At 31.0% G+C, this 18,099-nt stretch overlaps 1 protein-coding gene across 1 annotated transcript in view; it reads left to right on the top strand.

Moving 5' to 3' along the window:
* Positions 1-18,099, top strand: part of Mon1 (vacuolar fusion protein MON1 homolog) — a 35,222-nt gene that overhangs the window by 6,118 nt on the left and 11,005 nt on the right. The window contains 3 exon segments of the mRNA XM_076475342.1: positions 7,536-7,696; positions 8,702-9,143; positions 9,837-10,012. Coding sequence (XP_076331457.1) covers positions 7,536-7,696; positions 8,702-9,143; positions 9,837-10,012 — 779 coding nt within the window.

The following is an 18,099-nucleotide window of genomic DNA, read 5'->3' as shown; positions in this document are numbered from 1 at the left end:
CTGTACATCATTTAAGTTGAAAATGTGAATATATATATATATATATATATATAAAGATTTTGAGAACAATTACTCTGATACACAATTACAACATAATGTTCATTGTCTGCAGCAGACAGTGAATGTGTTGTATTTGTGTGCTTCATATAAACTGCTTTTGACATTATGCATATTTCACTTTTAAACTGTAGTGCTGAAAATGAAAAGCCAGTGACGAAAATTTGTATGTTATAGTGTTTCACTGTTTTGATTTTCTTTTGTAACTTAAATTTTGTAACTATTTTACCATGTTCTCTAGACATTTGCCTTGTTATTTCTGTATTATTGTCCTGTTAAGAACCACTTGAGGAAATTAAACTGTAAATTCAATACAGTTAGTGCATTGTTGATGTTGATCAGTAAAATAGTGGGCTACAGAAACTAACTTATCATTTTTCTAAGTAGTGAAACAAGCTGTGCAACATTTTGATCTCGTTACTTAAGTCGTACTCGTGCATGAAACTAAGATAAATAGAAAATACAAGATTGGAAAAATGTTCTAATCATGTGAAGCAAGAACAAAAATAAATCTAATCAACAATGTTATTGAACACCTAGAAACTGTAGCAACAGAGGATAGAAATTTTTTTTTAGTAAACATTCTATTTGAAAATTGCATTATATCTAAAATGGAGGAGATTCTTGTTATATATTGATTTTCATTTATTAAAAGTTTAGTCAGAATTACTATTACAAAGGTTAGTGAATCTCAGTTCAGTTATTGTGTGTACATTTTTATGTCTGTGACTTGGGTTAACGAAATTGAATGCACTTAAAAAAATTTACCTGATCAAAGTTACTCTTTTTTTTGTTCATGGATGCAGGCAGAAAATTGTTTAGGTTATCTGGTGCAATGGGACTTGCAGTCTTCATAAGTATATTTTTGGAAAATCAGGTAGAGGGAGGGAGAGGTAAAATAAGTAAACAGTCCATCCTTTTAAAAAGGTGTTTTAATCTAAAGGACAGTTTGAAAATTGTATTGTTTGACCTCTTGGTAGAACTTTCTTATTAAAGACTTGGTTAGAAAGTATGGTTGTGAGCTGTGTTTTCAGTGCTATATTTTAGTTATTTGCTTGAGGGAGCTACTAAATGGAATGATGACACTGATCTAGAAAGTTCATAAAAATCCTAGAATAAGTAGAAAGCTTGTGATTATGTAAAAATCTATATCCAGGCAGTATCTAGAGATGGGGTCTATGATGTTTATAGATACCAAGTTTATTCAGTGAAGTATTTATTGAGAAGTGACTGAAGTCTTCAGTGAATAATTCAAATCAGTGTTACTTATAGAATATATTCAGTTACTCAATCAGTTAGCCAACTTACATATTAGTTTACTTGTAAGTAATTTAAGCTAGGTTGATCTTATATCCTACAGGAATTAAACTATCAAACTGGGTGAGCTGTCCTATGAAAGTTTTGTTTCAATAAAGTGAAGTTGAAAAACTTTGATCATCTCAAGTAGTTAGTACGTCATTAAAGGTAAAGTATTCTTTTCTTGATTTTCATAAGTAAATTTTAATCATAAATGACCCAAGTTTATTTTTATTATTGCTCTTGCTTCATGCAGTTAAAACATTATTTTGGTTGTATATTTTCTCTCTTCAGCTCAATATTTATTATTTCTTTGTGCTTGAAGGATGACTTAAGTAGAGAGGTCAAAATGTTGCATGGTCATGTTTATATATATATATATATCTGTATAGTAAAACACTTCGCAAAGATGGAAATCATTATATATGATATTGTTTGTAATTACCAACATATCAGTTTTGAAAATGGTACCATTCTGTTTTAAGACAGTAAGTCAGAACTCAGTTGTTTCTTTAAATAAAATTAATACTTTTGACTACAATTAGCCCAGTGCTACTTTTATAGGTGTCATTTCTGTTATTTGAAGTTGTATCAAATTATGTAAAGAATGTTATTGTAACTGTTATTTATTACAAGTGACTTAAATAATGCTTATTTTACTTTTGTATACTGAGATATTCTGTTTTGAATTTTCTATTCAAAAATACCAAGTTTCATTTTTATTTCTGTAAATATCCTTCATGAGAAAGGTGAGTGACAGTGTATGTTAGATTCTGAGTGAGGTACTTGTCCACATTTTGTAGATAGGCATTAACACTTTAATTAATAAACAAAGAAAATCTTTGAAACTAACAGACATTTGCTTCTGGAGTATTATGTTTTTGTGAGGTGTTTATCCCGATCCATTTGAAGTACAAAATTTCATCACATGTAAATATAAATTACACAAGTTTCATTATCTATGCCAAACTATTGCCAAGGGGTTTGATTAATTTGAAAAAAAATACACTTTTTATTTAATTGTTGTTTCACATATGTTTTTAAATTTCAATTCAACTTCTCTAGCTTCAAACTGACCTCACTTTTGACACTAGCTCCATGTTATTTATCTTGTTCCACAGACTTATTATGCTTGGCTTGTTTTGCAAAATGTAAGACAATAGGTAAAGTTGTGGAACAGTAAATAATTAAGTTTTTCATTCAATCTTTTATTTATCATAACTCATAAAAGAGTTAGTACTATCAAATAATTAATTCCTTATTGGAAAGGGTTCACAAGAGGACTATTATGGGATGATTCTGGGGATAGAATGCTTATCTTATAGGGAAAGGCTATGATGTCTTATTTTCTATTTAGAAAAGAAGGGTAAAAATGTAATTGAATTTTACAGGATTATCCAGAGACATGATAAAGGCCTTTGATTTATTTTACTGATGTCCTGAAGATGATATGAGGAAAAAAACCCACAAACATAAGATTTGGTAAAGATAGGCTAGCCTCCCGTAAAGATATTTATTTTTCTAATAGGGTGATTGACTTATGGAATGAGTTGCTATAGGCATTAAACCTGTTGTTGTGGGTTGAAAGCCAAGTTATCACAGTTGTTAACTTGCATTCAAATTTTATTGAACGAATATTTTATGAATTTATTACATTTGGTATGAAGCTATGGATTGTAATTTAAATGTTCATATTACACATTATTTAATTTCTTCATTTGAAAGTAAATATTTAAAAAAACACTAATCATCTATTGTTGTTTGTCAGATGGTATGTTGAATGCAGTGCTAGTTCATTTTAAACATTGTTATGTCAAAATTCAAAGTCTATAGATTTGTTGAATTAGGAACTCAAATTACCAATATTTAAAAGTTAGAATACATGGTCCCTTATATACACTATTTCTGTACATGACGTATATAATGAATTGAAAGCTCAGAATGTCCCATGAATGGTTTTCTCAGCCATTTTCAAGTACAACGGCATTGTCTCTTTCTTTTATAACAAACCTTCATGTTGTTAAGCTGAGTCTTTAGCTTTTGAATTTTTTTTTGTTTTACCTAAATACAGCTCAGTTACTAAATTTGATAAATTATAATGGAATTCTATAGTATTGAGATAGTAATTTATGATTTTTTGGTTCTTCAAATGTATATATAAATTCTAAAAAAAATTTTGAATTACATCCTTCATGTGTAAAATGTTTCAAGGCTTAGCAACCTGAGACAAGTACAAAGGTTGGAACTAGAAGAGATAATTATTTGCTCTACTTCTTTATTTGTTGCTCTGTTTTTATAAAAAAATAAGTTTAAAAACTTATTTGTAAGTAGTAATATTGTATGCTAATATATAATGTATTATAAGTGAAATGCAACAAGATTTTATAACATACTAGTCCAATAAAACGTAGCCAAGACAGGTCACTTTATATGGGTCAGTTTTATGTTCTTATATACAGTAACATGAGTGCATTTGTGCCGTGTCACTGTAACTTGAGTCAAATTACCCAGCAGTTGCTGAAAGGTCATTATAATAAAAATAATAAATATATATAAAAATGTACAATGTTATGACATTTAAGCTATTTAGATTAAACATTTGTGTTTTTTTTCAGATATAGTTATTCTAGAAAGAAAAAAAAAACATAATTTATATTTATTTTCTAAATTTTTTTCAGGGCATTTACGAAATCGGTCAAATCTATCAAATGTACAGAGATATCGACCTGATAGCGAAAATAGAAGATTATATTTAAAAAACATTTGATAATTATCTGAAGGCTATATAGATTTCACATGTGAAATTTGAAGATTTTCTGATGCATAAAATTATTTTTAATCTTAAAATGAAAATTACACTGCATATTGCATAGTCAACATTCTAAAATAAAACATTTTATGATAAAATCTTTAATTAAAATATCTTAATACATACTTAAGAAACCTGACATTTTGTGTATAAAAGCCTTGTAATGTTTATCAATAACCAACAAATTTTGTAAATATATGTATACATTGTCAAAAATTGTAGTATAATTACTCTCATGAATACTTTCATAGTTACAAACTGTTTGGATTCCACCCAACCTATAATGAAAGGATTAATGAAAGCCAGAAATTTACAAAAGTTTAAAAGGGGAATTGATATTTTCCTGTTTGTTAAAGGAAAGGCTTGAGTCATGGGAAGAGTTTTCAAAAATCTGATAAAAGATGATTTGCAAAGTTGTTTACTTATGTTTACAATTTTGTTGAATGGTAAGCCTTACTAATCTTCTGACATTTGTTTGAAGAGGTACATTACTGCTGATATAGGTGAGAAAAGTACCACATAAAAGGCTTGTTCCAAAAAGGTTTTTTTCTGTAAGTTTGGGGAATAGGTTATTTCATTTTTTAGCAAACCGGATGGAAAGAAGAAAGCAATGGGTTGTTACAAATGGAATTCAGTAATGTTGGATTCATGTTACAAGTGGAGTACTTCAGTGTTAGGACCTTTGTCCCTTTTCTTATTTACCTCATTGACATAGATGAAGAAATGATCAACAGATTATTTAAATTTGCTGATAATATTAAAGGTTTTGTGTATTGCTGGCTGTAAGAAGGATGCTGCTGGTTTACAAAATAATTTGGAATATTGGGCGAGTAAATGGAAAATGACTTTTAATTATAAAAAGGGCAAGGTGAATCATGAATATTATCTTAATGGGAATATCCTTAACAGTGTTATGAAAGAAAAATACCATGGTATTTTGGTTGCTAAGTCTCTTAAGTCATTCAAATAATGTACTGTTGCTAGTTTTAGGGCAAATAGGGATTTAGGTTGTTTCCACAGAAATACTGAATACAAGACTAAAGAGGTTATTATTTCATTGTATAAGTAATTGATTAGATTGCATTTGGAGTATTGTGTTCAGTTTTGGGCTTCTCATCTTAGAAAAGACATTAATTGTTGACAATAGTTCAGAGGGCTACTAGAAAGATACCTAGGATGAAAAGATTGTTGTACAATTTCATTGAAATTGTTTTCTCTTGAATAAAGAAAAGTTAGAGTGGATCTAATTATGATGTTTATGATTATTAATGGAATTGACAAGGCTGATTCATTGTCTTATTTTAAATATAATGATATAAACGTAGGACAAAGAGACATACAAATTTTGGAAGGGTAGGAGTCATCTTCAGTTAAGACAGTTTTGTTTTTCTAAGACATTTTTTAACTTTGCAAACTAATTGATTGGCATATTCTGTTCATAAAAAAGACCCATTCTTGAGTTATATCTCATTGTCACAAGGCAGTTCTATACTGATGGCAATTATTCTGTGTTATTGTGACTTTTAACATATCCTAGGATTGAATTCTGTATCTGTGGATGAAATGTAAGTACTCTTTCAACAGAGTTAAAGGACTAACTCCAAGCAACTGTAAATATGGTGCTTTGTAACAACTCAAACTATCTCTTACCACAGCCTGTAAATGTAATAACATTCTATAAAAATATTTCAGCATTCTATAAGATCCTTTCATCATACTTAAACACTAAACAAAAGATCTCATAGTGTGTTTTTTTTAAGCACACCCAAATTCACATACCTATAGTGCATAATTTTATGTGATTCAGTATTAAACTCATTTTCCATATTTTATTTGTGAGTGCTGAATTATATTTCTCCTATAATTTTGGATGTCAGAAATATGTGAACTTCACAAAAGAACAGAGGTACGTATTAGGTTGTCCAGAAATAAATATTGTTTTCTGAACTGTGAAGTTTGGAAAAGTATAAATCAGTGTTGTGAAACCTGCTTTAATCAAAGTAAGTGCCATTTGTTTCAATGGACTTTTGCCAATGTGTAACAATGCTGTTTATACCCCTGCTGCAGAAATCAGAGTTTCTATGGCCATTGAAGTTTGTGAAAGCTTGTGCTGCTGCTGCCTAGTTTAGAAAATAATTATTGTTTAAAAAGCAGTCATAGTGCTTGAGAAAAGGAAAATCTGTAGGGAAATGTAGATCTGAGGAATAAGGTGGATGAGACAGAACCTCAATTCCCAATTTGTTCAGTTTTCAGAGCAGCATCCTTAACATGTGGGGAGGAGCATTGTCATGAAGAAGAATAGGGCCCCTTTGATTGACCAAAGCTGGTGGTTTCTCTTGCAACCTTTGATGTATTTCGGCCAATTTTCGACAGTATTTGTCCACTGTGATTGTTTCCCCTGCATTCAAAAAGCTGTAATGAATGATGCAGGTCGCAGTCCACCACATAGTCACCATGACCTTTCTTTGGTGAAATTTGGGCTTTGGGAAATGCTTTTGAGCTGTTTTGTGATTGATTCCAATTGTCGTGCAGAATACACTTTTTGTTGCATGTCATTATCTACTAGAGAAATGGATCATTTTGGATCCACAGTATCAGCATAGAGCAGGTCTCCTAATGCTGATTTTTGTTGATTGTCAGTCATCTTGTGCAGAACCCATTTATCTAACTTTTTTGTCTTTCTATTTACACTCAGGTGGTTGGCAAGGCTTTATTTGCTTGCACCTAGCTTTTCTTCAAGCTCACATGCTGTTGTACAAGGGTCTGTTTCAACTACTTCTCTTAATGTGTTTTCGTTTAAAAATGGCTTCCTTCCATGACTTTCGTGGTTTTCAAGACTTGCATGTCCGTGTCAAAACCTTTGGAACCAATGCTGAACTGTATGTTCAGTAACAGACCCATGACTGAATGCCTGGTTGATGTTCCGTGTAGTTTCTGTAGCTTTTCATCCACGTTTGAAGTCATAGAGGAAAATCAGATTAAAGTCCTTCTTGTCCATGCTGTCTTTGGGATTGCGAAACTTACTCTCAGTGGAGTTGAAACAGCAGACAATTAAGACACCTTCACATAGTGAGAATTCTGATATTTATTTCTGAACAACCTAACACATTAGACTTAATACACTTGAGGTGGTTTACATGTATATGTGATGTCTTCTGAAAAGCATGCTTCTGTAATGGAAGGCAAGCAATGGTTGAAGTGGTTTCTAATCTTTATTTTTGGACACATTTCAAATCTAAAAATAAAGATATTTTAAACAGTGTCAGTTACATAATTTTGTATGTGACATATAATGATGTAATATTCATTGAAACCTTTTCCTTTTATTGTAATAAAGAACTCTACAGAAGTGATGTGGTTTTATTGGTCTTAGGTTGAACCAATTAGGATTGAAATGGATTCAATGCAGATGTCAAGTGATGAAGAAAAACATGAAATAATAGAAACTGCAGAAGATATTCACAACCCCGAATGGAAACAACATTCGAAACATATCTTTATCCTCAGTGAAGCAGGAAAACCTATTTATAGTCGGTATGATGTGTGCTTCATATTATACCCTGTGTTCTCCAGTAAATTTCTTAGTCGTATTGAGTTATGTAGACTGAATTAGAATTTAAACTAAAATAAATGTGTATATACTCAATACATATTTTGTGTGAGGTAATTCATACTGTTTTAAAGCTTCCTTAAGAAAGTACAGTAACTTTGTCCTATATGTTGATCTGATTTAAAGTCCCTAAGAAGTTATGTAATAATATCTAAAATAAGTTTGTTAAAGTACGTTTAATATTTTTGGTTGCAAATGCCAAAAAACCAAAAATTCAAACCATGTGCCTAGGCCTTTGTTGCATCTTAATAACAAGTAGGTGCAGAGCACAGGAATTTTTCCACTCCAGGGAATCAGGTCAAAACCAGACTGCCAACATTTCCTTTGGCTGCAGTCACATATTGTCTATCCTATTGGTCAGTATCAAGTGATATTCCCTTTGCTTATTTTTGTGGCAAATGTTCCAAAAACCCTTAAACATGAATATTTTATATTTATTTATTTATTTTCCATGTATTTATGTTGGGTTATATTAAGTTTAGGTGTTTTGAAATTAGTCTCAAGAATACAGCCTGTCTTTACAATACTAAATTAATGGGAAAATAGAGGCAAATGTATGTTCATCCACCCAATGTTGTATTTTCTGGGAATGCATCCATGATGTAAATGGAAGTGTTACTTTATATACCTTATATCATATTTGAGTTTAAATTATAACAAAAATGTTGTAACATTTTCCTTCTATTTCTTAACAATTACTGTTTATGCACATTGTAAACTATATATATTTTGTTAGTATAAGTCTAAAAACAGTTTTATGAACATCAGTTTTACTAAACCTCTAAAGTTATGTGATGCAGATTTCATTAGTATCTTTATAGACTTTTCATTTATATAGAGTAACTATTGTTTTATTGTTAGACTTTAAAAAATGAATGTAATGATGTGTTTTTATACCCTTGGTATATATTTTTTTAAATTTTTAACAGTTTTGGAAGTGAGGACAAATTAGTAACGTTAATGGGAGTCATGCAGGCTTTGGTGTCGTTTGTGCAAGACAATGGTGATGTGATTCGTTCCATACATGCTGGAGATCATAAGTTTGTCTTTCTTGTTCGACTCCCACTTATTTTAGTAGCAGTAGCAAATACTAATGCTTCAACTTCTCAACTTGTTGTTCAGCTTAACTGCGTGTACAACCTGATCTTGTCGGTATTGACTTCTACTCAGCTGTGTAGTATTTTTGAACAGAGACGAAACTATGATTTAAGACGATTATTGGGAGGAGCAGAAAAATTCCTGGACAATTTAGTGGATACAATGGACTCAGATCCGAGTTTTTTATTGGTTGCTGTTCGCTGTTTACCACTAGCAAGTGCTATTAGAGACACTATTAGTCAAAGTATTGTTCAGTATTGTAGCAAAGTTAAGGTTAGTTGTATTACATTGCTCAGTTAAAAAGAGAAAAATTATCAGTTTGTAGGAAGCTCGTATTAGTGTGTATAATTATGCAAAGAATGTGATTCATTTTGGTCATTGTATGTGTTAGTAATCAAGACAAGTCTTCAAATCTTTAAGAGAAAGTTTAGGCAGAGAAGACTATACTTGATTGGAGATGTCTGTGAACTGTATTTTTCTTAGAAGTCGATGGACAGTATTTTGAAATGCTAATACAGATTCTTATAAGGAGAAGATGAAGACCTGCACTAACAGCTCAAAACTTTATCCAGAAACTCCTAAGGTAGAAGCAGTTCACAAATGTCACCAGTAAACCCTTAAATCAGGTTATACTTAATTCAAATTTTGTATGCCAATTAACTTTATATGAAGTATTTTAAGTCAGTTTTGAAATTTGTGGCTTAAATTGTGATTAAATTATTCCAGCTTTTTAAATATAATTTATGGTTATGTTTATAGTCACTAAAGTGAAAATTCATTTATTTTAACGTCTTTGAATTTAATCTTAATTAATCTGTATTAAAACTAGAAAATTTGCTTTGCTTGTTTCAGATGAGGGCAAAGTGAAATTTGTTGTGTAGTAAACTGATTGAAATGTTTTTTAACTTAATGAAAAATAAAATAAAAAAGGTATAACTAAGGTTAAATTCTAATATTTATCAACAGAATGTTGTGTTTGCCATCCTGGTTGCCAAAAACCAGCTTGTGACAATTGTTCGAATGAAGAAATATTCTCTTCATCCATCTGATCTTCATCTTATTATGAACCTCGTAAATTCTTCAGATAGTTTTAAAGCAGCAGAATCATGGACACCAATATGCCTACCAAAGTTTGATTCCAGGTATGATTTCTTGTATAAATTGTGCTCTATATACCTATTTCTAATTTTTTATCAGTTAAAAAAATTAAAAACATGGGGTTACTTTCCCTAGTAGTGAAGGTGTTTGACTCATGGTTGAGGGTCATGGGTTGTGATCTGTATTGCAAATGTTGCTTGCCCTTTAACCATGGGGGACATTATAATCTAATGGTAAATCCCATTTATTAGTAAAATATTTATTGGTAATTTATTAGTAAAAGAGTATCCCAATAGTTATAAAGGACAATATTCTATAAGATAGAAATTTTGACAACTCTTTAAAATTTTATTCACATATGTTGTGTCATTTCATTTAATTAATGTTTAAAAGTCATAAAAATAACCAAATAATTATTTTTAATCTTGCTTGTAACTCATGTCTAGAAATATCACATTTCACGCATGCTAAGTATTCACATTGCACCTTCATTCATTGCCAGATTCATTGGAAATGTCATTGATAACTTTTGCAGCATCTTCAGACTGGAAAGCTGGTCTTCAGTCTTTGTTTGAGGTATATAAACCATCCTACTGATGCTGTATGTGTGCATTGCTTCTGTATCACACAACTCCTCTCTGTAGGAGTTGGTTATACACCTTTTGTAGAAATAATGGCTGTGAGTTCTTGTACATCTTCTGAAGTAGATCCAACATGTCTATATAAGAATTTATCTGCATCACTCCTGCCATGTAATTATATCTCAGCACTTGACATCAATACTGGCCCAGTAGCTTGGGACAAGCATTCAAACCAGTTGCTAACATGACATACTAGTCTGGTGGATCTAGTGGCTCAGTACTGAGTATCTGTACTGTATCTCTTAACTTTTTGATATATTCATATGTTTGATTTGTTGCTTTTCCATGGCATAATCAGCTTCTCAAGCTCATATACTCACTGTTATTCAAACAGCAGAAAAGGAATTAATTTAACAGCCAATTAGAAAATTCTTTCTTTTTTTTTTTTTTTTAATCAATATAGGTACATTGCTTAGTTTGTTTTGAAGGCTGTATTCATGGCATCTTATTAGTCCAAAGCATCTTTGGATGTACATTACATTTATGATATTTAAGCCATTTAATTACTTAAATCAAATATTGTGTAGTAATTTTTTATAGTATTTGAATTTTGAACATTTAAATAGTTGTGAGAAAAAGTAGTTTGCAAATATCTTAAGTTATATTTAAGGAGATATGATCAGGTTAGGTTTACTGTCCAAATAATATTAATTCAATTAGAATTTTTTTATTTGGCATTCTAACTACCAGAACAACAATTTTATTTATTATTATAATTATAATAAATTATATTTTTTAAAATGTATTACTTACAGCAGACTAATGGTCTACTGTTGTGACATTTGAAATAGTTGAAATTTTTAACAAAGGTTAACACAATGCACAACAAACAAAAATATTGATTGTTTATACACCAAAAGATCTAGTCAGCATCATACAAATGTTCCATAAATAATTTTCACAAACCTGCCCACTGCTGACTACAACTTTCACCTCCTTACAGAGACTATGATATTTATGGTTTGTGTCTGTTAATTTCAGCATTTTTCATGTTGTAATACAGAAAGAAATTGCTTGCCATTATTTAAATTTTGGAGCTAGGATAACATTTAAGCTATGAGTGACCGTACAGGATTTTACAACTCTTTGAATTGTAATGCAATGTCTGTATTGACTGCATCAACTTATGATAGTGTTTTAGAATGAGCACAGTGAGAGGATGAGCTCTCTTTAGATGCTGTAAGGACATTCTCTTGCATGACCATTGAAATGACTGAGAGACTATGCTGCCAGTCCTCCTTATCTCGGAGAAAAAGGCAATGGCCAACTCAACCACATTTTCACGCTTTTCCGAAGGAAAGGTCTGGGAAACATAGTCATTCTTTTTCAGTCTTACACAAAATAAAAATTCTTTGAATTAAATATTCAGTTCAATGAGATGCTGTTTTCTACTTTTTGTACTGTAATTTTTTATACAAAGATAGGTTATATGAATGATTCGTTTACCAAAAATAGTGTGCAAGATAGATAAAAGTTATTTAATCCTTTTACTGTACACTTAGACTTCATGGTCATTTCTCCATTGAAAAAGCCACTCATAAGATGACTGTATATGCTAGTAATCAGTAATTGTAGTATTCATACCTTATTGTAAAAACTTGAACATTTTTTAAAGTTTTTTTGTTGGAAGTACTGGATAGGAAAACTGTTTTGTGCTCTTTAGTCAAAGACATTCGTTGCATTAAAATGATTGAATGTATAGAGCTCAAAATGTTCATAAATTGTATTGATATAGACTGTAATGTTTTTATATCTTACAAGTGCTACCCTTTACTGAAAAAGTAATTTTTTAAGAACTTCAGGTTTGTAGTACTACATTTTAAAATTAACTCAATAAAGATATATAATCAAACCCTCATGTACAGCTCTAGTGAGAGTCGTGTTCATGTTGTATGGAAAGTACTTTTATTTAAAATTGTGTTCTGTTATAAAGTAATGGTTGTTGTACATACCATAGTTTATTTTTCCAATTGTCTAAATCTTGAATAAGAAATGTGTAAACATTTTTTTATGGATTTTTGTTTGTGGTACTGTTCAGTAGCTGGCACTACATTACATAAGCCTCAATCACTACTTCTGGTACTGAGATCATTTTGTATTTCAGCACAATAGATAGCATCATTGTATTTATTATTTCAGTCATGTATGTTGATGGATATATATAGGTGGCACATGCCATTGTTTCATTATAATAACTTTGTAAATTGCAGTATACTTCATTGTATTATGCATAAAGATATATAATACAAGTTGCATAACTTGATGCTATTATAGCATTAATTAACATGCTTAATTAAGGCAAAAACATGGAGACAATACAACAATCAGCTGATTTATCCATGCATTGGTGCCAGGTGGGGTTCCAGCTAAGGGACTGCTTATACAAGTGTTTCCCAATTACACTCCCAGATATCAGTGCATCTGGTGTCTACCAGTCAATTCAAGATAATGGAAGGTTGTTGCTTTCTGCCACAGAGAGAACTATATTTTGGCAGTCATAAGGAATAGTTGATTTTTACTTTCAACAACAGTTAATCTTCCATTATCTATAGTCAGTTTCTGCAATCAAAAATTAAACATTCTGTTCCCCTTGTTTGTGTAAAATATATGGAAAAGTAGCAGTACTTCAGGCATGTTGAAGATACTGGTTTATTAGCTATGGAGCTTTCTGCAAGTCACAAGACTATCATTGAAAAACCAAAAATTACATTATGTAACACAAATTTTGTTCCTGGATAGTATGTGTTATTTCTTAATTGCTTATGTTGTAAAAGTACAGAAAATAGTCATTATTCCCTTCAAACTTTGCTTTTGTGATGTGGATAATAAAATTAGAAATTAACCTATTTTCTATGTAGAAATGGGCAAATATGCACATTTTCATTTATATAAGGTCTGAATAAAACAACATATGAATCAAGTAGTGTGCTGCAATGTCTTTGCTGTTCCAAAGGCAAAGATAACAGGGAAACTTGGTAAAGCCTCCTTGGAGACCCATCAGGAATGCCACTATTTTGATGTCTCTGATAACCTCCCAGTTGTACTCATCATACTTCAAGGCTTCTAGCAAGGTCTTGATGCTGCTGTATTCCTCTTGGAGGTGCACCAAATGAGCCAGGGGAAGAGATGGATACTTATTCCCGTTATGGAGCAGCACAGCTTTGAGGTTTCTGGATGAGCTATCAATGAAGAGGCGCTACTTGTATGGGTTACAGGCAATTCCAATTGCCTTGCACAGACCGGATACATTGTGGCAGAAGCAGAGCCCATCTTGATGAGTGAAGAAGCTTGAAAAATGTTGGTAATGCTTCCTCTGACTTGTGACTTGCACACTTTCATCTAACAAATCCCACTCCTTGAGCCTAGATGTTGAAAGCTCGGCATTCAACTTTGTTAGACCAAGATCTCTGATCAAGTCATTGAGGTCTCTTTGGTTGGGGTAGTATGGGTTTCTCTCATCGGCTGCACCTCTGAAATTGTAACCTGGATCTTCAACGTCTACCTCCTCTTCTAACTTTCTGCTCTCTCTCTGGTGGAGTGGGTACAGGGAGCTCAGGGCAGTGTGGCACTGGATGATGTAAGATCTGGATACATGATAGCAGATGCATTTACAAGCCTGCAGAAGGAGCAATTGCTTGAGTGGTCAATGGGTTCAATCAAATTCTTGGAATAGCAAACTTCATGGCTCTCTGTACCATCCTGCAAAAGAGCAAAATAAAATTATTATGAAGAATAAATTTATTTCATCCACAACTAATGTGTAAGAGGTTCATGCAAAATATTGTATATGTGATATTTTTTCTATACTATTAGAAATTAAAAAGGAAAAAAAAATACAAATTTTAGACCTTTTAAAATTTAAATAATGCAAAATCTTACCATTCAAGCAGGTAAAATGAGGTGCCCAGTGTTTGTCTTGATCCTTAACAGGCATGCTGAAATATGCCTTTTAGGCTTCACACATTTTAACAGATGCTGTCATAAAGTACTTTTTTGCTCTTGTCGTGATAAATTGGCCACATACATAGTAGAATGCATCTGGAGAATGCTTGCAGCTTCTTGATGCCATCTCTGATAAAATCAGATAAGTCTATGTGTTCACTTAGGCAGGTAGAACTAAACTGAAGTGGTTAGTGGTAAGCCCATGTATACTGTATATTACTGTGGAAAGTTCTAGAAAATTCTAAAAGGTTCTTGAAAATTCTTGTAAGTTCAAGAAAATTCTCTATCAGCTGCTTGGCACTGAATCTACCTGGAATGTTCTGGAAGATGGGTAAATTTGAAAATTTCATTACCCAGGTCACAAAAGCAAAGTTTTGAGAAAAAAATAGGTTTTTTACATTTACTTTAGGCATAAGCAATTGGGAAATAACACTTTCTGCTGAGGAACAAGAAAAAATAAAAATTTTGTTACATAATGTTATCTTACAAAGGTTTGTGATAAAGTCAAGTTACTTTCCAAACTTAGTTTATCAATTCAAGGTCTCAATGAAGCTAAAGAATTTAAACAGATGGGGAATGTCCTTGAATTCTGCAATTTCTTTTCAAGGTATAATAAATATTTTAAGAAAATGCAGCAAAGTAATTTTAGCTGCAGAAAACCCTGACTTTCTAAACCATGTATTGCAAATCTGTATTGATTTGATTCCAAAAGAAATTGTAGGGCATTTTTTATGATGTTTTTTTTTTATAAGAATTCCTTACACCTGTAGGTTTTTACCAGGATAATTCCTTAACTTGTTCTATCTTCTGTAAATATTTTCTAGCTCTTTAATGCCTTTTTTCACTTTCAAACCTGTTTTTACTTCCTTGTGATTTTATTTTTCTAAGGTCCTTATTATCCTTGGATTCTCTAATTGTTTTGTTTTTTTTTTTAAGCTTATTTTATTTTTCTGTTTTCACATTTCTTTTACCTTTTTTTCTGGATCTTTGCATGCTTTTTTTTCCAGTTCAAGAGGTCTGTCTCTTGGAGAAGTATGTGGTTACACTTATTTGAATACCCATCAGGAATGATTATTCAAATCTTTTTTTTTTTTTTTGGTATCCTTTCATTTATCTTTTACCTTGTTTTTGGAACATGGAATATTTCAAAGGCTCTGCTTTAGCATAATGTTGGTCATTGAATGATAAAGATAGGTATTTTGAGTACTTGTACTTTTATCTTGATACATCTAGATTATCATTATATTTAGTTTATATTCTTAATGTGTTTCTTCTGTTTGTTTTTTTCACTATAAAGAAGCAAAATTTTCATCTACTGCAGTTAGTCACATTATATAAGAAGAGTATTCAATGTCCTTTGTTGCCATTGGGACTACTACTTCCATCTTCATTTGTTCACACTATAATAGCAATGATTATTCATTACTGTCTTACAACATAATTTCCAGGGTAGCCAGCCTAAGAATGACAAGGAGGTTAATCTTGTACTTTATACCTTACCAGATTTTCTTGATGTTTTCCATATACATAGAATAACAGCTTCTAAGTTTGTGTTTAAGCAGAGCAAAAGCATGAATCTCCATTGAACCTACATTGAGGGACATGGTAGGTAGGTATGTTGTGTGTGATTGGTATGATTTAGTTTCTTTTGCAATCTTCATGGTGAAAAGAGCCATTGTTTTTAAGATATGGCTTATGAGCTTATTTATTTTCAGTTTTGAACCTCTTTTCAACTTAAAATCCTTGTTTACTATGTTGTTAACAGTAGCAATATACATACTGAACTTCATCATAATGGCTTCTTGCAGGTATTCATTTTGCAGGTGAGAGTTTTACTCCAGATTAGGTGTCACTTGCTGCTCTAAATGTTAGTTTATTCACTTCATTAGAGGATTTTCTTCAGTAGATTGTATGCTTTAGCTCTATATCATTTAGCAGTTCTTGCTTTCTGAATATCTTTACTTCAATAGTGTTGTGAAATTTTCTTCATTCATAAAGATGTAGATGGTAAACAGGTTAAGGGACATCATGGCCTACATCTGTGATGACACATCACAGCACTTGAATATACATATTGTTTAAATATAGTGAAATTAATCCTGTGTAAGAGGTGAATTATAATAAATGAACTAATTGTGAGTTACTAATTCTTTCATGTTATGTGTTTTTTAACAATTTAACAATCTGAAATATTTGTTATATTAAAAAAATGATACTTTAGGGTAAGTTACATTGGTTGCTTTAGGAAAGATTTACAAGTATTAGCTATAATTAAAATGCTAGGGACAAATAAAAGAAAGCTTGAATAAGAAAATAGAAGCTAATCTTCAAAATGTTTCATTATTGACTGGACATGTATTTCAGATGTTAGTAACAGTTTCAGTCTGACTATAATTAGTGAATTTAGATGTATTTTGCAAACTTAAAAAGTTTACCATACTTTCAAGACTATTTCTTGTTTTTTGTATTTTTATATGCATATATGTGTTTAAATAATTAATAAATATATACATATGCACGCATGCATGCACACACATTTCAAACAGGTTTTATTTTTCTCAAATTTTATTTTATAAGCACTTTAGAATTCACTGCTAACACAAAATTAAGTATGTTGATCAGTTTTATTATTGTTGTAGTTTATTTTAGAAGTATTCCAGATCATATTTTGGTTATAGTTGTATTTCATTTAAAATATTATTTTTAGTAGATTAATCAAAGTGCTATGAGTAGTGGAATATTAATATATTGAATATTCTACTTATGTTCTCACAAACTATGGATACTGATTATCTTAATCGTACCAAACATTAGATTTTTTAAAGTATTAATTAAAATGATGAAGAAAATAATAATACCTAGGATCATATTATTCTTTCTCTTTTTGATTTTGGAAAAACATCACAGATATGAAAAAGTATGCACCAGATAATTATTCAATCCAAATACGTTAGTTACATCATGAAACAGATATTGTACTTATTTGTAATGATAATAGATAATGTAATATTTGGGAGTTAGATCTTTATACATTGGGACTCAAGTGCTTAGAATAATTCCTGATGATGAGAAACCCGCTTGAAATAAAACTATATCTCAGAACGGCTGGTATGGGTCTTAATACTTTTATTGATAAGGAGAGAACAATGTTTTGACCTTCCTAGGTCATCTTCATATGAAGAAAGAATTTGAAAGTGACAGTTGCAGGACACGTCTAGTATAAATGGGTACTGGACTGTATGGGGCATTGCAGGTTATTAATTGGTATAGGTATAAAGGTGTTCCTTTATATCTGTTTAATTTGGTTTCAGTTGCTGTATAAGTAGGGCTTCTTTGAAACATTGTCCATTTATTAATAACAATAATTTTTTTGTTTAAATGTAGAGATGGTCATTCAAAACCTTATTTTTCTATTATGAACCAGTTTTTATTTTAATTACATTTTGTAAAAATAATATTTTTTTTGCTTCAGAGAGAAATTTTTGTCTCACCAATAAATCCTTCCACTCACATAGAGTATGTGAGTAAATTACATTTTTACAACTGTT

This window comes from Tachypleus tridentatus, chromosome 13 (genome assembly GCF_004210375.1).
Source record: "Tachypleus tridentatus isolate NWPU-2018 chromosome 13, ASM421037v1, whole genome shotgun sequence".
Classification (NCBI taxonomy): Eukaryota; Metazoa; Arthropoda; class Merostomata; order Xiphosura; family Limulidae; genus Tachypleus; species Tachypleus tridentatus.
Note: the sequence above shows the minus strand (reverse complement) of the source record. Positions and strands in the feature narration are given on the sequence as shown.